This window comes from Hydra viridissima, unplaced genomic scaffold, assembly GCF_058129835.1.
Source record: "Hydra viridissima isolate aposymbiotic clone 2 unplaced genomic scaffold, HvirCarnegie_v1 scaffold_1, whole genome shotgun sequence".
In the NCBI taxonomy this organism is placed as follows: domain Eukaryota; kingdom Metazoa; phylum Cnidaria; class Hydrozoa; order Anthoathecata; family Hydridae; genus Hydra; species Hydra viridissima.
In genome coordinates this window covers 28,587,492-28,608,211 of record NW_028324300.1, presented here as the reverse complement: position 1 = coordinate 28,608,211, position 20,720 = coordinate 28,587,492, and the positions used below count along the sequence as shown (strand labels likewise).

At 28.3% G+C, this 20,720-nt stretch overlaps 2 protein-coding genes across 26 annotated transcripts; both read right to left on the bottom strand.

The window, feature by feature from the left end:
- Positions 1-1,693: 1,693 nt before the first annotated feature.
- On the bottom strand, positions 1,694-13,406 carry LOC149894340 (uncharacterized). 25 transcript variants are annotated; one of them, XM_090085747.1, is made up of 15 exons: positions 13,230-13,406; positions 12,820-12,940; positions 12,411-12,524; positions 11,828-11,984; positions 3,992-4,014; positions 3,891-3,908; positions 3,661-3,684; positions 3,309-3,332; positions 3,056-3,079; positions 2,943-2,966; positions 2,817-2,837; positions 2,385-2,414; positions 2,291-2,311; positions 2,066-2,089; positions 1,694-1,983 (listed from the first exon to the last, which is right to left on the bottom strand). In XM_090085747.1, the coding sequence occupies exons 4-15, from the start codon at positions 11,899-11,901 to the stop codon at positions 1,784-1,786; spliced, it is 507 nt and encodes a 168-aa protein (XP_089941873.1). In that variant the 5' UTR covers positions 11,902-11,984; positions 12,411-12,524; positions 12,820-12,940; positions 13,230-13,406; the 3' UTR covers positions 1,694-1,783. The 25 variants fall into 25 exon arrangements, 24 of the variants coding, with proteins under 24 accessions (XP_089941873.1, XP_089941865.1, XP_089941884.1 ...); XM_090085739.1 differs by lacking the exon at positions 12,411-12,524 and having other exon boundaries at positions 13,230-13,402; XM_090085758.1 differs by lacking the exons at positions 2,817-2,837; positions 12,411-12,524 and having other exon boundaries at positions 13,230-13,401.
- Positions 5,682-11,665, bottom strand: LOC149894341 (uncharacterized). The gene is made up of 3 exons (XM_090085724.1): positions 6,060-11,665; positions 5,850-5,942; positions 5,682-5,759 (listed from the first exon to the last, which is right to left on the bottom strand). Exon 1 carries the CDS (start codon positions 11,337-11,339, stop codon positions 6,789-6,791), a length of 4,551 nt encoding a protein of 1,516 aa, XP_089941850.1. The 5' UTR covers positions 11,340-11,665; the 3' UTR covers positions 5,682-5,759; positions 5,850-5,942; positions 6,060-6,788.
- Positions 13,407-20,720: the final 7,314 nt, after the last annotated feature.

Below are 20,720 nucleotides of genomic sequence, written 5' to 3'. Positions count from 1 at the left end.
AAGTTGTTGAAACACAAATACGAGCTGCAATACCACTTCATAATTTAGAAAGTAATAAGACGAATAAAACTACGAGTTCAGTACCGTCAAAGGGGGTTACTTTGGCCAAAAAACTTGCACCTTAACACTTTTGTAATGTTATATTTAATATGAATTGTAGTAAGTTAGTAAAAACATTTTTAAACTATTAAATAAAAAATTCCCTATCCATCCATACCACTTTTTTAAATATTTTAAAATAATATATTTATTTTTGGTTATTTTAAAAGTTTGGCCAAAGTTACCCAGGGTTTGGGGTTACTTTGACCACTTGTTGTTTTCTCATATAAAATGCATTGTAAAAATATTCTAGTACAAAGATACCCCACCCATTGAGTAACTATGGCCCAAAGGAAAGTAATAAACAAATTTAAAAATTCAAAATCTTATTTATAAAACACTAGCAAAAAGCAACCCGTAATACGGGTTATGGTCGGTCTGTTACTTAATTTATAGTGGCTGTTTTCCACAATTTTTAAGTTGCAACACCTTAACTAATACCCTTTTAGGGTATTAGTTAAGGTTTTGCCCTTTAAATTGTAAAGATTAAACCATCTGTAAAAAGAAAATAAAAAATTTGCGGAGGTAAAATAATTTACCAATTATTTAACATTATTTTCGTAATTTACATGAGATGAGTCATATCAGAGTAGGGCAAAACCATTTTCCTCTACATTACTTAATTCAACATATTGCGTTTTTAGTTACTAACACAAAATAATAACGCATCAACATGCTTTAAATTGACGAAAAAATAAATCGGAAATATTGTTATATTTTTATATCATGTAGTTTATTTAATCACATTAACGTAAAACGAACGTAATTTATACTTGATTTATTAATTATTTAGTAGCTACTTGTTACATGTTTCTTTAACAAAGGAAATCGACTTTAAAACGTTAAATACACATTACTTAATAAATTTATAAAAAATAACTAAGCCATTGAGTACAAATACGTTTTAAACAAAAAAAAGTTAATTTACAATCAAACATGTGTATAAAAAATTTAAAAATATGTAAACTTTCATCTTTTATATTGCATTAATGCGTCATACGATAAGCCTAAATAAAAAATTGTAAAATATAAGTAGACATAGAATGAAGAGAGAGGGAGAGAAAGAAAAAAAAAAACCAAACAAACTGAAAGACAATATACCTGAGTTTCGGTAACCTGTTGTTGTACTTAAGCTACTGTCATGCAGCTTGTCGGTGTTGTTTTATGACGTTATTTCATGTTGGCTTTTAGTAGTATTTAGTTTAATTAGTTTAATTTAAAAGACATTACAATAGATTTAAAATACTAACTAAAAAACAAAATAACTAATGCTTCAAATAGCCTAACAATAAATCGATAAAAAAAGATAAAATCAAATTGAGATATAGATAAACTGCATTTATATAGCAAAACATATTGTCTTGGCTTATAGAAAATTTTAAAAGCAGAGAGTTCAATAAATTAAACTACCAATGAATTATTTTTAACAAAATATTGTTATATTATGAAGAATGTTACATTATAAAGAATGTGATTTTATGATATCATGTTATGCTGATTGAGTAATGGTTCAAGTTAACTATATCTAAGTTTAATTAATAAGTTTAATTGGTAAAAATAAGATTTTAATTAAAAAAGACAAAAACAAACCATATAAACAAAATATTTTATTAAAGAAAATTAATAAAAAATTACAATAATAAAAAAAAAGTGAAAAGCGGCAACAAAAAGGTTATAAATATCTTCACTGATAGAAGACATTTACAACCTTTTGGTTGCTGTTTTTTCTTCGGTGTCTCCCAACACCCCGGTATGGATGGGCCCTCCATTTAAAGGATGGCTCATCTATACCGCCATTGGAACGCCACTTATTAAAGGACCTCTCCGAGAGAGGCCCTGGGTGTTGGGAGCGATATCTTTTGTACTGCTCAAAAGTTAACAGATCTAAAATTACAAATAGAAGGATATAATAAAAATTAAAAATATTTGCAATTTTATATAATCAAAATATAAAGCATATCCTCACCATTTTCACAGGATGAAGAGGATGCTAAAAATGTTTAAAAAATAAAAAAAATAAGAAAGAGTTAAACTGGTAAAAAATTTAATCTTAATAAAAATGAGTAAAATGCGAAGTTTAAAGATGTCATATTTGAATTTATCTTAATAATATTAATAAATTAAATAATTCTTTCAGCTATAACACATATTTCTCCAGAAAAAATACTTAAAATTTAAAACACAGTCCTACCAGTTGTACTTCTACCAGACACTAAAGATAAAAAATATACCTCAAAATAATTGATAAAATAATATTTACATTAATATATTATAATTTTTTTTACCTAACCCTTTCATTTCCTCCATAAAGTTGTCTAAAGTAAGAAAAAAGACAACTGAAGCTAAAACAAACAAAAACTAAACCAAAATTGACTATAAACTAAACCAAAAGTATAAACTAAAATGAACTTTAAATCTTAGTATCTGTACCTCAGAAGACAAAGGTTGATTGTTCAGAAATGGTTTTTCACTTTTTTTAATTTTTTATTTTTAATTTTTTTCAAAAATATATTTAATGTGCCTCAAGAAAAATTAAATAAAACACGAAAAAATAACAAATTTAACCATCAAGAATAAGACAATAAAGACTAATTATTTTACTATTTTTTCTCTCCTGGACAATTTCTACAGTGTGAAAACTGACCTTGGACTTTTGAGGTACAGATATAAATACTTCATTTACTTAACTATACTAATCATAATCATGTAATTTATACTTAGTTTTTTTTCCAACTCTCCTAAAAGAAAAAATAAAGCTTAAGTACTTGAAGTTTTAAAATTCCAGTTACAGTACAAATAAACAAATTCCTGTTAACAAATATCTAATAGCAAAAAACACTGACTTAATTCTTCCTTGACTTCGGTATCTAAATAATCAAAGCACTTAAATGTATAGACGGTAAAATATCTACTTAACTTTTTAAAAATAAACTCATTTAACTAATGTAATTAATACCATTATTAGCTCTTTCTTTATCAACTAAAGAAAATAAATCTTAATTAAACTTACTTGATATAATATAATAAAAAGCTTTTTTATTGAGAATTTTAAATTTCTTCTCTTTATTACTGACAATTTTAAGTAGGACCTATGTTCTTGGGCTTATTGTAAAAATTATAAAAACCTACTATTTTACTTTAAAGTCAACAACGTTTTTTTAAAAAACATTTTAGTTACTTTTTAAAAAAATAAATCCTTTAAAACTTACTATCTCTCTCTACATTGTTGCCATCTAAACAGAAAAACAAACAATTGATAGTGAATTTTCACTATGGTAGTAGGTTAAGTAGATTAAATCGATCTTTGATCTATTCAATCGGCTCTAACTGTTTACAACCTTATCATTAAACTATAACTATTTTCTACAACCTGGTGTAATTTAACATAGATATTTTTTAATTATAAAATATTTAAGATTATAAGATTTTAAAAATTTAGCATAGATATTTTTTAATTATAAAATATTTAACAATATAAGATTTTAAAAACCTGAAATTTTAAACCTACTTCAAAAAAAAAAACACATTAAAAAGTTTTTTTTTTTCCTTTTTAAAACTTACTTTCTTCAATTATACTGTTGTCATCTAAACAGAAAAGCAAACAAATATTGAATTCGATTCTTTCTTAAACCTCTTTAATTACTTCAATATTAAAATAATTATTTAATCTTTCTGGATTACATAGATTTTCGTCTAAACCAATTTGTTATTGTAAAGTTAATTTAAATCAACAAACATAAACGAACTGCAATTTGTAACATTTCATTATAACAAAAGGGAACAAAACTTACTTCTTAGTAATTCAGCGACTAAAAATAAACATATCTTTAAGAACTAACTACCTAACATGATACGAATCAGTAACATGACACACATCAAAATAAATACAAACCTTCATCGACGATTTGGGACATTCTATCAATTCGATATAAAAATAAAAAGAAATATAAGAAACAAATTTAATATAAAAATAGACATATTAAGATATAAAAAAAAAAAAATGTAAACGATTTAAGTGATAAAAGAGTATGTAAAATCAAGATGACCGTGTTGTCATTACAATAACAATTTATAAAATTCTCTCCTTTCTTCTCAGCTTTTACAATTTATATGTTTTCCAAATTCATTGTGTACAATGAATATTCATTGTGTACAATGAAAATTCATTGTGTACAATGAATTTCTTTACAATAAATATATGACGCACGCACAACGCTCCTTCTGATGCGCGATACAATAATGCAATTTTTACGCTAATTACAACAGAATATAACCTACTTGAAAGATATGATAAGATGTAATAGAACAGATATAATAGAAACGTGCTTTTTTAAATAACTGGAAATTCCAATCTCAAAATTCCAGAACAGAAGAAAAACTAACAGCGCACAAACAAAACCTGTCCTTCACTAAGCGTAACAAAACAACCAAGAGTAACTAAAAAGTAAAAGCGCATTTAACTTTAGCATTACATTATTACAAATTACATTACCATTAGCATATTCAATTAATTGCATTGTGTTTAGCAATTTTAATCAATGCCTAAAATAACTCATCAATGCGTCTAACTCATTACGCAAATAATTAGTTTATTTACTAATATGTGCAGTAAACATATCTGGACATGAGAGCCAATTTGTGTTAACTCCATTTTTTGTGAATGAGTAAAATACAAATTTGATATTTATGTCGCATATTCCGTCTGGGCCATATTGCTTTCTAATCGTTGTTTATTGCGGTTTAATAGGAAACCACAATCGATTAAGTCTTAAATCTCTTTTATGAGCCAAAAAATCTTAAAATAGTATTTTTACCACTGATCTCTATAATAACTGGATAGCGCATCTCTAATATCAAAATTGACGCCAAAATCGCCATGTTGGAAAGCCCCAGAACAATGAAATCTGATATGTGCGATAAAGCGATAAAGCGATAAGCCGAAAAACAGAACTTAAAGCTTACGGGATTAAAATTTTTGGGGCTTTCCAATATGGCGATTTTGGCGTCAAAAAATAAGAAGTTTTGCTCGGAGTTGCGCTATCCAGTTGTTATAGAGATCAGTGTTGTGGCCTCTTTGTTTCAATAGTTTTTGGTAAACGGTAATTTGCTACCATTTACTAAAAATTCCTTTTGTTACTCGAAATTTAATTCTCTTAAATATTTTGACACTAATAAAGGACCTCCCTTCCCCGTTTTTGCTTTAATGGTGGCCAGGAGAATAGTTATTTTTATTAAGAGAAACGAAGTTTTTGATGAAGACCTTTTACCAAAATAATGAAATGTAAAACAATGATTTCCATGTAAAAGAGTTTTTCTCTTTAATATATATAAAAATTTAGTATAAATAAGAATTTAACATATATAAGAATTTTTTCTTTCCTCAAAAGTGTTGCAAATACAAACTAAGCTCATTAATTAGTTAAACACCTTATAAAATTTAAGTAACTCGATATTTGACAAATGCGCAAAACTACCATATTCATGTTTTTAAAGGTTTTTAGTTGCGACCCCCCGTGTAAAAGGATCCCCTAAATTAGGTACAACAAATTATTAGAGATAAAATAGAGAAAATTTTAAAATAATTGAACTAATTGCATATATTTATATCATTTTAACTGACAAAAGTTTACAATAAAAAGAAATCAGCGTCAATCGTAAATCTTAAAGAAAAAAAAAAAAAAAAGAAATTATGATACCATAATTACACACAAAAAAAAAAACCACCACATAAAAACTGAAAATCAATTTACCTATTTATAGTAACCTTATTGAAATAACAGTTCATTTTAAACATGAAAATGTAACTATAAAATCTGTTTCGAAGTACAAAAGGATTAACAATTCTAAAAAAAAAAAAAAAAAAAATCAAATTAAGATATAAGTTGCATTTTTGGCATAATGATGCCTTGGCTTTTAGTAAATGAACAAAAGCAGTAAGTTCCAATAATGAAACTACCTACTATTCATTTTTAACAATAGACACCAACGTGAAGGTAAGCCAAGTAGTCTATCAACACAAAACAGCACAACAATAACACATAACAATAGAATATTTACACCCTTGATCCTAAAATCCAGCGAAAATAACAAACCAAATTAAAATATGAAAGGCAAAATTAGAAAACCAATTTAAAGTTAACTATATATTTATCTTTTTACTCAACATATAACTACATAAAAGTATATTTGTTTTTACGTTCAATATTAGTTATTCAATTACTTCAAATTTAGGACATTAAAACACCCTAGATTTAAAGATCAAGGTTGCATACTCTCTCATACACATTACGCTAAACATTAACAGACATTATTATGTGTTTCCAGAATAATTAAAAAAGGCTAGACAACACCTAGCTCTAAAGCAGTAACACCGCCTGGCACTAAATGCTGCCAAGTCACACCTCTGCTATAAGTACACCGCTTGGCTGGCAAGATTATCAATCTTGCTCAACATAATGCCAAGTCACACCACTTTGAAAACATGGAAACAACATAATTTAAACATATATACGACTATAAACAAATATGGTGGTATATAACACATATAAACACATTTTATAACAATATTAAATGACAGATATATTTATCAAAAACTATGAAAAAAAATATTAAAATAATAAATAAAGTTATACATACAAAATATGCTCACAACCTACAAACAGTAAATTTTCGAAATGAAAATCTAAAGACTATAAATTAAGAACATTAGAAAATATAACATTATTTGTGTAACACTTTTCACCTACCATACCTTGAATGAGATGTTTATCAATTTTGAAAAACAAACTATTAAATGCTCTAGTTCTTGAACATGCAACATATAGTTGACCATGAGAGAAACACGGTTTTTTGAGATATACCCCAACTCTATCAAATGTTTGACCTTGACTTTTGTTAATTGTCATTGAATAAGCCAATCTGACAGGAAACTGACGACGTTTTAGAACAAAAGGTAAATTAGAATCTGATGGAGCCAATTGAATTCGAGGAACAAAAACCCGTTTACCACCAGAAACACCTGTCAAAACCTCTGCATCAATATAATTATTTTGAAGAGCACAAACCTTCATTCGAGTACCATTGCATAACCCAGCTTTGAGATCTAAATTTCTAAGTAGCATAATTACACAACCAATTTTCAATTTTAAACAATGAGGTGGCATACCTGAAGGAGTTAAGCTGTTCAAAAACTCAACAGGAAAGTTATTTCTTTCATTAGGGTCATCAGTATCAATTTGATCAGCACTTAAATAAATTTTGACCTCACCCGGCAGACATTCAAGCACTTCTTCATTGATTGATAATGAATCAAAATAGGTTGGTGTTAAAATCACACGTTTAGAATAATCATTTTGATCAGCATCTCCAAAAATCTTTTCAACAATCGATTCATTTTCTCTAATAATGCACTGATTTGGTATTTCAATGCATCCTTTAAAAGGATCCTCTTCTTTGACAGGTATTGTTCCATTCCCAAGTTTTAATAGCCATTGGGAAAATTCACCTTCCCCATCTTGTACTCTCATATTTTCAGTTAATGCAAACTTCTGCACCCATTGCCAATGCAAAGAACATTTTATACACGATTCCACTATTTCAGCTGGTTGTCCTCTTTTCACAACAGGCAGAATTTGCCTAAAGTCACCACCAAAAAGAATGATTTTTCCTCCGAACGGATAGTTGTTGTTGCAAATATCTTTTAACAACCTATCAATTGCATTTAAGGCATGTTTAGGTATCATGGATGTTTCATCAAGCAAAAACAAACTAACTTGTCTTAAAAAATCCCCGTGCATAGAGTTAGGAGTTACATTACATGTGCTATTATCTAATATTGGAACAGGAAGTTTGAATAAGCCATGCAATGTAGATCCATTTGAAAGAAGAGTTGCTGCTATGCCAGTCCATGCAGCTGTAGCAGATTTAAAGCCCCTACTTATGGTTTCAGCAATCAAATAATTATAAGTAAAGGTTTTTCCACTACCAGCTGGTCCATCCATGAAAAACAATCTAGAATGTTGATTTTCTACACTTGGTTGCTCATTCAGTGCAGCAAGAATAGCATTACATACATTTAATTGATTGACATTAAGCAACAGTCTCATTCGATTGGCTTCGTCAATAGATTGTTGAACATTTTCATTAAAATTTTCTAGATTTAAGCCTATAAACTCATCAATAACAGGCAGATTGTAATCAGCCAGCGTTTTACCACTTTGATTAATAATCTTCTCAATTTGATGAAGAGTAGCTTGTTCAGCTATTAGAAGTGGGACTGAGCGGTGAATGAAATCTTCCATCATAAAAGCTTTGTATGTATTCCAGAGATGTAAAGGATTGTCAGGTTCACAAAAGGTTAAAATAATTGAAAACAACTGTCTAATTTGCTTTGGCATATGTGTTAAAACCGCCTCAGAAAGAGTATTCTGCCATTCAGTGTCATCTTGCAACAAACCTTTCAAAACACATGCTTCACGAAACGTTTCAAGGACAATACCATTAACAGTACGCACATCCTCCCAAGATGTTGCTCCTTTTACTTGCAAAAGTAACAGTCTAAGAAAAAACAATTCTCCAGTTGGATTAACTTTATACATTCTTACTATCACCTTATCACCACCCCTTTGTCTAATCTTCCATTTACAATGTTTATCATCAAATACAAAGTGATAAGGAATGTCTACATACGAATAGCAATGTGCTCTTTCATTTTCAGTATTTAACTTAAACCATGCTGTTAGGTGCGTATCACGTTGAGCTGCACGATCTAAAGCCATTTGTTCTGCTCCTTCTCTAAAATACACTAACTGATTTTCAGGTAGATGAACTTTAAGGCGTATAATAGTGTGTGACATATGACTTATTGGATACTCAAAAATTCGCCACAATGCTTCAGGTGCACTAACATAACGACAATCTAAAAAAGTGTTTACTTCATCATGATTAATTTGTTCACTTATTAAAATATTGGCACAGTCGTGACCCTTGTATATGTATTTGTACAAATATTTAACAGCCTTAACAGACATGCAAGCTTCAACATTAATGTGAGCTTGATATTTCTTTGATAACCATGGATTGTAAGGTACCACCCAGCGGTTATCTACATTGTTACCTTTAATATTTATAACCAAACCATTATCACGTCGTCTATATCGCGGATAACCATTATGAACTGGTACTGTGTTAGCATTAAATTCTTTAGGATAGTTTTTGCTGCACACCCCATCTTTCATGCAGGGAGAATTTGGATTCAGTATGCCACATGGACCGTGAATCATGCAAGTTTTAACAACGTCATAAAGGTCTCGATTAACAATCGGATCTGGAATTTCTGCAGATATTAAATTATTGATATCATGTGCTGTTTCAAGCTTATCATCATTTGCAAAGTGAAATAAAATATGAACATGTGGCAAACCACGCTTTTGAAACTCAATAACCTGAACATGTGTTACAACTTTCCCTAATACACCATGCTTAAAAATGTCATTAAGAAGGTTATTTAATTTGAGTTTAAATACTCGAATAACCAAGTCAGGTCTATCATTTGCTGTCTGACCTGGATATAAATTTTCAGTTATCTCGCGCCATTTTGGGTTGCAAGTGAAAGTAATAAAAAGATCTGGTTTACCATACTTTTTAATTATAGCCATAGCATCTTCAAAGTTTTCTTTTAAAGCTCTAGGACTTCCTACATAAGTTGATGGCAAAACTACAACACGCCCTGGTCTAACATTATGATCATTTCTGAGGTTGTTTACATGGTCGTGTAAGACATCATACTGCTCACTTCTCAGTTTGTTTTGGTTATTTCTGATGAAAGCAAGGCGCTGGCCTTCAATTTTAACATACGCATCAACAGCATATTGCTGAAACAGTTTTTTGCCATAAAAGAGTGAAGAAAAAAAGTGTCTAACTGAAAGTTTATAATTGTAATACTGAGATAATGTAACATGATTTCTAACCAATGTAGCACGCTCAGGGTTGTGAACCAATTGATTATGCCAACCAGCATCACCCCTTGGAAAAAATAGAGGATAAACCATAGGATCTAAGTTGGCAGACAAACTTGATATAGTTTTAAGAGGATGACCTCTTGGGTAAATAACAACTTCCCTGGAAGCAGGTGGTGCACCATCTTCACCAACAAATACAACTGCAACTTCGTTATGTGAAGGGAGGTTATAGCGACGTCTATCTTGCCCTTCAAGTAAAGACATTTTTACAACTGACACTGAGCGCCCTTCTAGAGCTGCTCGACGAACTTCTTCATCTTCCACTTCAGCCATGTTTTTAAATGCAAGAGCAAATGGGTTCTCTTCACTAATAATAGTTTGCAATCGAAACATTAAATCATTTAAGCAAAGATCATTACCACGTTGTTGCATTCTAAAATTTACTGCTGCAAGTGGATCATAGATGTATAGTTGACAATATGTTGGCAGAACACCTTGATTTGGTCTTAGATTACCTATACGATGAAAAACTTGACCACATATTCTAAAACATGGCGGCCCATGGTTCATGGGTTGAACTACATTAGCTTCAAATGAAGCAAAAGATAGACAGGCATTATAATTTCTAATATATTTTAAAAAATTCAGATTTGCATTTCTATCTGCATAGTTTCCTTTAAATAAATCTTCTAAATCTTGTGGAAATGATGAAGGTTGCGACAAAACTACCTTTCCATTATGGCAACATAAAAAATGTGTTTCATCAGGAAATTTCTTAGCACCACAATGCTGACAAACATAATTCATTTCTCCTAAATAATTATAATCTGGAATAGTATTGCTTCTTGCTATACAATACATTCTTTCATATCTAGCAGCATTTCTAGCATTTTGTCGATTATTAATTTCATCTTGCCTGAGCCTATCTCTTTCATTTCTGCGACGATTATTTTCAATTCGCCTAATTAACCTCTCCTCATTTGGGTTTGAATTATTTGCTGCTTGCCGAGCAGCATTTCTAGCATTTTGTCGATTATTAATTTCATCTCGCCTAAGTCTATCTCTTTCATTTCTGCGACGATTATTTTCAATTCGCCTAATTAAGCTCTCCTCATTTGGGTTTGAATTATTTGCTGCTTGCCGAGCAGCGTTTCTAGCATTTTGTCGATTATTAATTTCATCTTGCCTGAGCCTATCTCTTTCATTTCTGCGACAATTAACTTGCCTATTAACATTTCCATTTTCTAAACTAATATCTGCTTCTAGCCTAATATCATCCATTTAAACTTCACTTTCAATTGAAAGTTATACGAATCAGAAAAGAAACGAATCCTGAAGATCGCGATCTTTCCTATATAATTTCCTTTCTACTCTAAATAGCACACACAAATAATTTTTAAATATAACAGACTGTCATTTAAATTAAATTATACAATAATCTTATGACTATAAAAAAATATATATATCAGCTGGGAGATGTTTGAAAAACATTAGCTTAGCAAATAATTAAAAAAATTATTAAAAACATGCAATTCTAATAATAAACATACTGCTAACAAAGAAAAATTAAAAAAAAAAAACAAAACATTGTAAACCCTTTTTTGCAAATTTAAACATTTCTTCAAAAAAAATTATTAGCAAACATTTTTTAAAAATTCACAAAACTCTACAATATTTTGTTCTTCTATACCACATAAATACATCATCTGATAAATCTAAAATAAAAAAATGTAATGAATAAGTAAATAAATAAGAAAAACATTACATACAAAAAATGAAAATCCATGAACCTTATAGAGAAAAGCTGTAATGATTTACCAGAGGAGTTGTAAAATATTAACATTTTATGTTAGCTTTTACAAAATAATTCATGCTGAAACATCATGATTCCAGAATATTTATAGCAAAATCATGTAGTAAACAGCGCTAAAGACAAAAAATCAAATTGAGATAAATCAAATTGTATATATGGCAAAATAATTTGTATTGACTTTTAGATTATTGATTTTTAATAAAACTACCTATCCATTTTTAACAATAGACACCAACATGAAGATAAGCCAAATGTCTACTAACTCAAAAGATAACAAAAAACATCACAGCAACAGCACACAACAATAGCACACACCATAAGTTAATATAATATATGTAGATAATAACTTAAGTAAGATAACATTCATATATAACAAAACATAAGTAACAACATTATGCAAAATGTTATTAAAATACATTATTATGTATTTTTAGAATAATCTTAATCTTTATTAATCTTAATAGAAATCTTAATCTTTATTAATCTTAATAAAAGAATAATCTTAATCTTTATTAATAAAGGCTTGAAAACAGCAAGACCTAAAGCAGTAACAGTTTGACACTAATAACTATCGTGTAACCCTCTGTTAAAAGTACATCACTTGGCTGGCAAAGTTGACAAATCTTGCTCTACACGTTTACCAAGTCACAGCACTTTGAAAACACGGAAACAACATAATATAAACATATGTACCAACTATAAACACAATAAATGTGTTTAAATATATATATAAAGTTAAATATATATACCTCATATACATATTTAAACAAATTTTTAAAACAATTATATAACACATATCAACACATACACAAACAATAAAAAAACACTTTACATTATTTTAAAAACACATTGATAAAACGCTATAAGTGTGCAAATAAAAATTTTAAAAATGATGCCAGAAAATTAAAAAAAGATACAAAATATATATTTACAAACAATACTCTTTACCTTCTTTTTTTTTTTCATAAGAACTGTAATCCTCACAACAAAATTTAATCTTTACATACAGTAACATGTGACATGCCATGTCAGTGTTGGCACAAAATTTTAATTTACTTTTCTAAATTTTCTAAAAAAGAACAATAATAGTTAATAGCATCACAGAAATTTCAAAGTAGTAATGATTTCAAAGTTTTATTTATGGAAATAGCATTAGTATAACTTTAAATAACATCCATACCCTTATTTTCCTTCTAAAAAATAAAATATCAAAAATAAAACTGCTAAAAGAAAAGCTAAAACAAACAAAATACAAACGATTTAAAAGATTAAAATCCTTTCTACTTTTTCTGATAAAAATTTAAATCCTTTCTACTTTAGCTAATAAAAATGTATATATAACTATTTTATATACTTACTTCAAATATAATATGATCTTAACGATTATCATTTCTCTTAATATGATTCTTTATGTAATATATCTAAACTAATGATTAGATTTCAAAAGGAAAAGAGTTTCAACTCGCTGAAGAGATCTTTCTCCAATGGCCGCGTGCATTTAGAGAACGCGCTTTTTCAAAGCCTAGTAACTAATGACGAAACGACGTTAAACATTAAACATTAAACGTTAAACGTTAAACGTTTCTGTGCTAATTATATTAATAAAACATTAGAAGAAAAACACGACATTGAACTTAATTGAAAAAATTGGTTACACATGTAAAACTGACACCTGTCAAGTAAATTCTAAACTAAAAGATTTTAGTTGCAAACTAAAAACTTAAAAAGGAAAAAAAACATCCAGTTCAGGAACTTTAAAATGTCCTCTTTTGTTCAATAGTTTTGGAGGCTCAATTTTTGAAATGACATCCTTCCAACTGTAAATTAACTTGTCTTTCTTCTGGGGCCAAATCCAGCACTTGCTTTTCTTCTCCATGCAATCAATTGTTGGCCCTTCTTCATTTACATCAGACATCTTGTCAATGAGTCCTGCATAGTAGTTTTTGTCATACAACACCACTACAAAATCGCCGTCCTTCAAACACTTCTTTTCGTCCAAGCTCATTGTAGGAAAATCCTGTCTTTCAAGTCCAGTATTATCTTCACTTTCTGAAAAGTTCAAATTATCTGACATGTCGTGGAGTGACATAATTGAGTCATTATCACTAATGCTATCAGGACTGTCAATTTCTTCTTCACAGATAATCTTTCTCGGTTTTTTTACTTTTGCCTCCATTGTTCGTTGAAGGGACGTTTTCCTCGAGTAACAAATCTTCATAGCAAATGCTTTTGCCAGGTGGTGCATTCAATTTCTTTCGCTTCCTCTTCTCTTTTGTGTTACTTTTACACTCATCTCTTTTCTTAGAAATGTGTTCAATAAAGGTTTCACTGACAATGCTGGAGTCCACTTCTTTCTGTGGAAGTCTTTTAAAAACATTTTCTTTGCAGAGTGGATAAATACCAGTTTTTCTAAATCCTGAATAAATATTGTTTCCTTTTTCTGCATAAAGTCTATCAATCAGCTCTTTTAGCAGTCTAGGGAATATATCTTTTGGAATATTTTCCAGATTTCTTCCATGTTCTGATTCTTTCCAAGTGGTTAGGATTTTCCGCCATACTGCTTTCATTGGCGCACTTCGCCATTTTTTCAACACGATGGCGTATTTAAAAAGTGAAAGTAATTTGTTTAGAAGATGAACGTCGTTTTCACCACTAATTAACTTTTTAAATTTTAAGCTTAACAACTATTAAAATGGTTGTGAAGAAAATAGTGAAGAAATTAAAAATTCATGATATCCATACGAGCGCCGAACGTCCGCAAAATTTTATATCCCCCATGATAGGTGGCAAAAAGATGTAAACAAATGTAAAAACGGTAAAAAGCTGTTGCGCATCATACTGTGAAAACAGAAAAATTAAAGGCAACAAAATTCCTTTTCATAAGTATCCGAAAGAAGAAGAGCAACGGAGGTTATGGATTGCTTTCTTAAATAGAAAGAGTTTTGGAATTTGGAGTTTGCTTAGATTTGTGGTGAACATTTTATTACTGGTAAGTCAAGTTTTCTTGCCTGATATATTAAATGTTAATTCCATAAACACAAGGGCACTTATGAATTTACATATAAATACATGCATATATATTTATATACAACAATACATATATATGTATGTATATATACATATATACATATATATATATATATATATATATATATATATATATATATATATATATATATATATATATATATATATATGTAAATGTTTATTTTTTAGGAAGAAAAAATGATAATAAAACTCATGCTGACTTTGTTCCCTCCATTAAAAAAGTTAACAGAAACAATATCAGTATACATATTGAATTTAATGACATGTCATTCATCAACAAAAATAAATTCAGAAAGATCGAATTGTTTAAAGAAGAGGAATGCTGAAAAAGTGCTTATTGAAGAAAATAGTATTAACAGCTGTTTACAAGAAGAAATTGTTGAAGAATCCGAAACTGTCAAAATTATAAAGGAGTTATGAGAAGAAAACAAGAAGTTTAAAATTTCAATTTAAAAACTAATAAAAGACAGTAACGCAGAAATTGAACTTTTTCAAAAGGAAAATATAAAATCTAAATACATTATAAAAAAACTTTAAGACATAAATACTGCACTCGTCAAGAAAAACAAAATATTGAAAAATCAAATTGATGAGCCTACTTTTAAACTAATAAAAGACAACAAAAAAAAATTAATTTTATACAGGTCTTTCTGATATAGATGTTTTTAACTCACGGTTGTTGAAACTCTGTTAATAAGCGACAGGTTATTGCGCGCAAGCGCAGTTGGATTATGAAAATTTTAGAACTTTCTAAATGGCTACGGACCTTCGTTACAGAATGAATTTTTACTTAGCGACCAACTTTTCATTACCTATCGTGTTTTTTAAAATCGTCTACGTTGATAACCAGCTTTTAGGCTGTTAGCAGTGTTTCGGTAACAAAATTTTATTAAGAAGTGAAAGGGGAATATTATTTTATGGCTGAAGAGGATCTACCTAAAAAAACTTTTTCTTTGATTTGTTTACAAATTCGGAAGTCTTTTTTTAATTTTTTTGAGCGATAAAACTTAAAACTTTTTCTACTTTTACTTATATGAATCCTTAAACTTTTTTTTACTTATAAAAAATCTTAGCACTCAATTTTTTTTCTTGTTCAAAATTTACATCTAACAATTGTCCTAAATTGATAAAATTTTATTTATATCGTTTGTGAAATAAAAATTGTCCTTATGTAAAAAATTTGACTAAATGTTTCTAATAATTTTAAATAAAATCTTTCTCTTTATATGCAGTTTATTATTGATTTATTAGCTTAATTTACTTCATGATTATAAACACTAAATAATGCATGTGGTTAAGTTTTATGGTTATTCACAAGAACTATCCAAATCGTTTTATTATTTTTAGATGAAAATCCATTACAAATATTTGAATCTTATTTACAGGGTCTGGTTATTTGGTAGGGAAAAATAGTATCCTATTGGAATAAATCAAAAAAATAACATTGAAATATGTATTCCATGTCATGTTGCCAGATTTAGAAAATGTACACTCATCTAAAGTTTTTCAAACCGTAATGATACTATAAAGGATGTAATCAAAAGAATGAAATCAACATCACTTCTTTTAAATATGAACTGGAAAACTAATTGTGATGAATGCTATTGTTGTCAGCCGGTAGAAAAACTCAGTAAAAGTTTTAATGTTACTAAATCACTAAAACAAAAATAAAAAGCTTATTGGTCGCCCTAGTATTGGTAAAAAAATGTGGTCATCTTCCGTGATTGCCACCATTTAAAAAAGCATTGTGACAGCACATGACTTAGAAATAGATATTGAAGAACTAAAAAAAGAAATCAATCCTCATTTACAGCTTTACCAGTGTAATTTTTGTGGTAAAATACCAAAACAACCAGCAACTCAAAAAAATGTGAACACTTTTTTTTTTTCTGTCTTGTGGAAAATATAAAGGTTAACCAACTCAATGAAACGTTATGTACAAAATATAAACAGCTTATTTTACCTGAAGATTTGATATCCAGTACTAAAACAAATTCTCTATTAATCATGTTGACTGTTTCATGTATATGTAAAAAAAAGTTTAATTCAATCGAAGAATATATTTAGATATTAATTATAAGTGCATCTGCCTTGATAAATCATTAATAATAGCACAATCAGCCCCATCGCTATCATCATCATCATCATCATCATCATCATCATCATCATCATCATCATCATCATCATATCAGCATCATCATCATCATCATATTTTTGTAACAACAACATTTTTAATTTTAGTTAAGACTTTAAATAAGCATTGTCAATAAAATGACTGTATTATCTTATTAGATGTAGTTATATTCTCAATAACTGTCTCTACATTACCCAAACTAGAAACCAAGATTCCTGTGGCAAAGGTGTAACTTTGACGAGGGAAACAGGCCCACCCCAGCCGGCACACAACGTTGTATTAACGTTGTATTTACGTTAGATTTTAAGTTAGTACAACGTTGCCGGTTCGGCAAAATGGAAAGGTTTTGTAACGTAAAATTCTTACGTTAGATTTACGTTAGATAATAACGTTACACAAACGTTAAATTCTAATGTTAGATTAACGTTACACTAACATAAATTTAAGTTGGAAAATTATTGGCGTTTTATATTAACGTAAAATATTGATTGTAATTGTATTTAATATTTAATATTAATATACTGATATATTCATAAAAACCTGCCGAAGCCTATGGCTTCGTGTCATGTTTTTTATATGAATATAACCGTATGTAAACGGTTTATATATACCTTTAATGTTAACATACTAACATTAAATGTTTAACACAATTACAATCAATATTCAACGTTAATAAAAGAGTTTCTAATCCCTTACAAGGCGTTAGAAAAACAGTTTCGGCGATACTCAAACTAAAAATACAATAAATGTTTTTAAAGACTTTATTTAAAGATGTATTATGTATTCTTTTGTATATTATATAGCATATATAATAAATTTACAAAAAAAACTGAAAACTAATAATTGTTCAACAATCACTTGCTTCCTCAAATAGTTTTTTTTGCATCCATTTACAAATGGTGAGAACTTTAAGATGCATCCTATTTAACCTTTTATTTGTGCTTCCGTCAAAGACTCGTGCATTAGCAGGATGACTTCTAAAATACAACATGGGATACTGTTAATGGGATGTTAAAAAAAACAGTTAAAAATACATTTTTCTTATAACTGACTAGTTGCTTGATTTTTTCTTAACGCTAACTTTTAAGATTCAAGACTAAGATATATCTAAGTATACAAAACATATATAAGGAAGAAGAGATAGACAGAACAATATTGACATATTTAGATCTTCATTATCATCACTCATAAGAACCTCAGAGTCAAGGTCAGAACTCTCAGTTCCAGAAGTATCTTTATGATCAGACACACAAAAATCGTTATAGTTCTCAATATCAATGTTTTGGAAATCAACGCTACTCTCCACTTCATTAATATTGGATTTGACATGCAATGAGTTGTCAATTTCTCCATTTACAAGAAGATTGTTTAAGGCTCAATTACTTTGCCGCCATTCCCTCAAGTATTGATTTTTCTCTTGTTTATTCATTTTTATTATTCTGAAATAAACCTAAATTTTAGTAGTTTTGACAACAACAAGATGATAATAAAAACTGAACATAAAAATAAATAAAAAAACCTTAATTCTTAATAATAACAAAAAGGTAACTACATTTATTCAAAGTAAGTTTTTTACTTGCTAGCTCATTAATCTCATACAGTTAAATGTTTTTATAATAATTAAAATCATACAGTCAAATTTTTGTATCATAATAAAATCATACAGCTAAATATCTTTATAATAATTAAAATCATACAGTTGAATGTTTGTATCATAATTAAAATCATACAGTTAAAAGTCTAATCAAATACTTTACTTTATTATATTTTATTTTAAGTTTTTATTTCATCCTAAATAACTTATAAACGTAACTAATAAACACAAGCAAATGTTTTTTATTACTATATAGTAATAATTATTAGTGATTTTATTACAATATAATAATAGTTATTAGTAATTTTATTACAATATAGTGATAATTATTAGTAATTTTATTACAATATAGTAATAATTGCGCTGAAAACAATTTTTGGAACGATAGTAAAAACACTTGCTTGTGTTTATTAGCTATGGTTATTTAGGATAAAATAAAAACTAGCTTAAAATAAAATCTAAAAGTGAGGTTTTACAGGTTTTTCAAGAATGAAATGTTAAGGTTAAGTTTGGAAAATAATTTTAATTGTTTTTTTTTTTTAGTTCAAATACTAAGTTATCTTAACTAAAACACAACTAAATGAATAAACAAATAAATGCTAAAAATGTGAAAATAAAAGATGATTATAGGCATAGTATATACAATAGATACACAAGAAGAAACTAAACAATAAATAAATTTGTGTAACAGTTGCTTGCATTCTCTTTTTGCTGGCATTTTTTTATAGCAATGGAGAGACCTATCCAATATTTGGAATCTGATCGTTTATTTAAGCTTTTGTTGAAGATTCTCTATGCTTTTTACAAATGAAAATTTTGAAAGAAGTTTTATTCTACTTACTTTATAATTTGACTTCTTTTTAACACTTAATTCATAGCAGAGGCTCGGTGAAGACATATGTCGACATAATCTTCGTGTTTCTTATTAATAACATACTTACATTGTTTGTCAAAATATAAGCAGTGCAAGCAGTTTATTGAAATTGATTTTCCACAGCTAACTTGATTTTAAAATATTTTACTATATTGTTTAGAGTGAATAACTATCAGATTCAAAATAACATCTTAATTGGATGAGGTTTAGGCTCCTACCAATTTGATATTTGTTTGTAATTTCCTTGCATCTAAAGTAAAATACTAGACATATTACTCACATTTATTAAAAAAATCTAAACTTAGCTATAAATAGCAACCAGACAATCTCTAATGGCCTTATCATAAAAGGACAAAAATAGACTTCGACAAAGCACTAATTGCAACAATTTTAATTACAACTATCAAAAATGAATTGTCTATAAAAAATGTTTGTCTTTCTAGACAATCATTTTAAAAACGGACACTAAATGAACAATCTCGATTTTTTAATGAGGTATAGAAGATCTATTTCATATATAATTTGGACTTATAACGAGTAATTAAATTTTCACTGCAGCATCGTTTCAAAAACTGAAAACGAGCACAAAATTAAAAATACAATTTTTCTAACAGAAGTTCATTTTTTGATTTTTTGTCCAGCGTGTGCTGTTGATTAAAAAGTTAATGTCTATTTAAAAACCTCAAAATGGACTATTTTGTGCTCAATTGAAGTTCATTAATTACTCAGTTCAGTTGTTTTTCAATTCTCAGTGAATGTGCATGAAAATTTATTTTTAAAATGCCCTCTCCAGTTTGGGATTAATTCAAAAAAGTTGAAGGTAAGTTTATCATTTAAAAAATATTCCTTAGTCACTAAAATCTTTATCACCTTCAATAAAATTATTTTAAAAATATGTGATCAAGGAGTTGTCCTTTATAAAATGTGGATTAGTAAGTAGAAGATTCCAATAGGTGTTAAAATTTATTTAGGTTTGTGAATAAAACAATAGTGAAAAAGAAAAATGTTTTTTACTTTCATTTTATTGATGAATATGTACGCAAGTTTTAAACAATAATTAATCATGAGCAATGATCGTCATTTGGAGTTTTGATGTCGTTTCAATATTTTTTTAATATTATAAATTTACTACATAACAATCTTCAAATAATACGGTAATGAAAGATCAAAATGATATTTAGCTTATCAAAGTGCCAAAC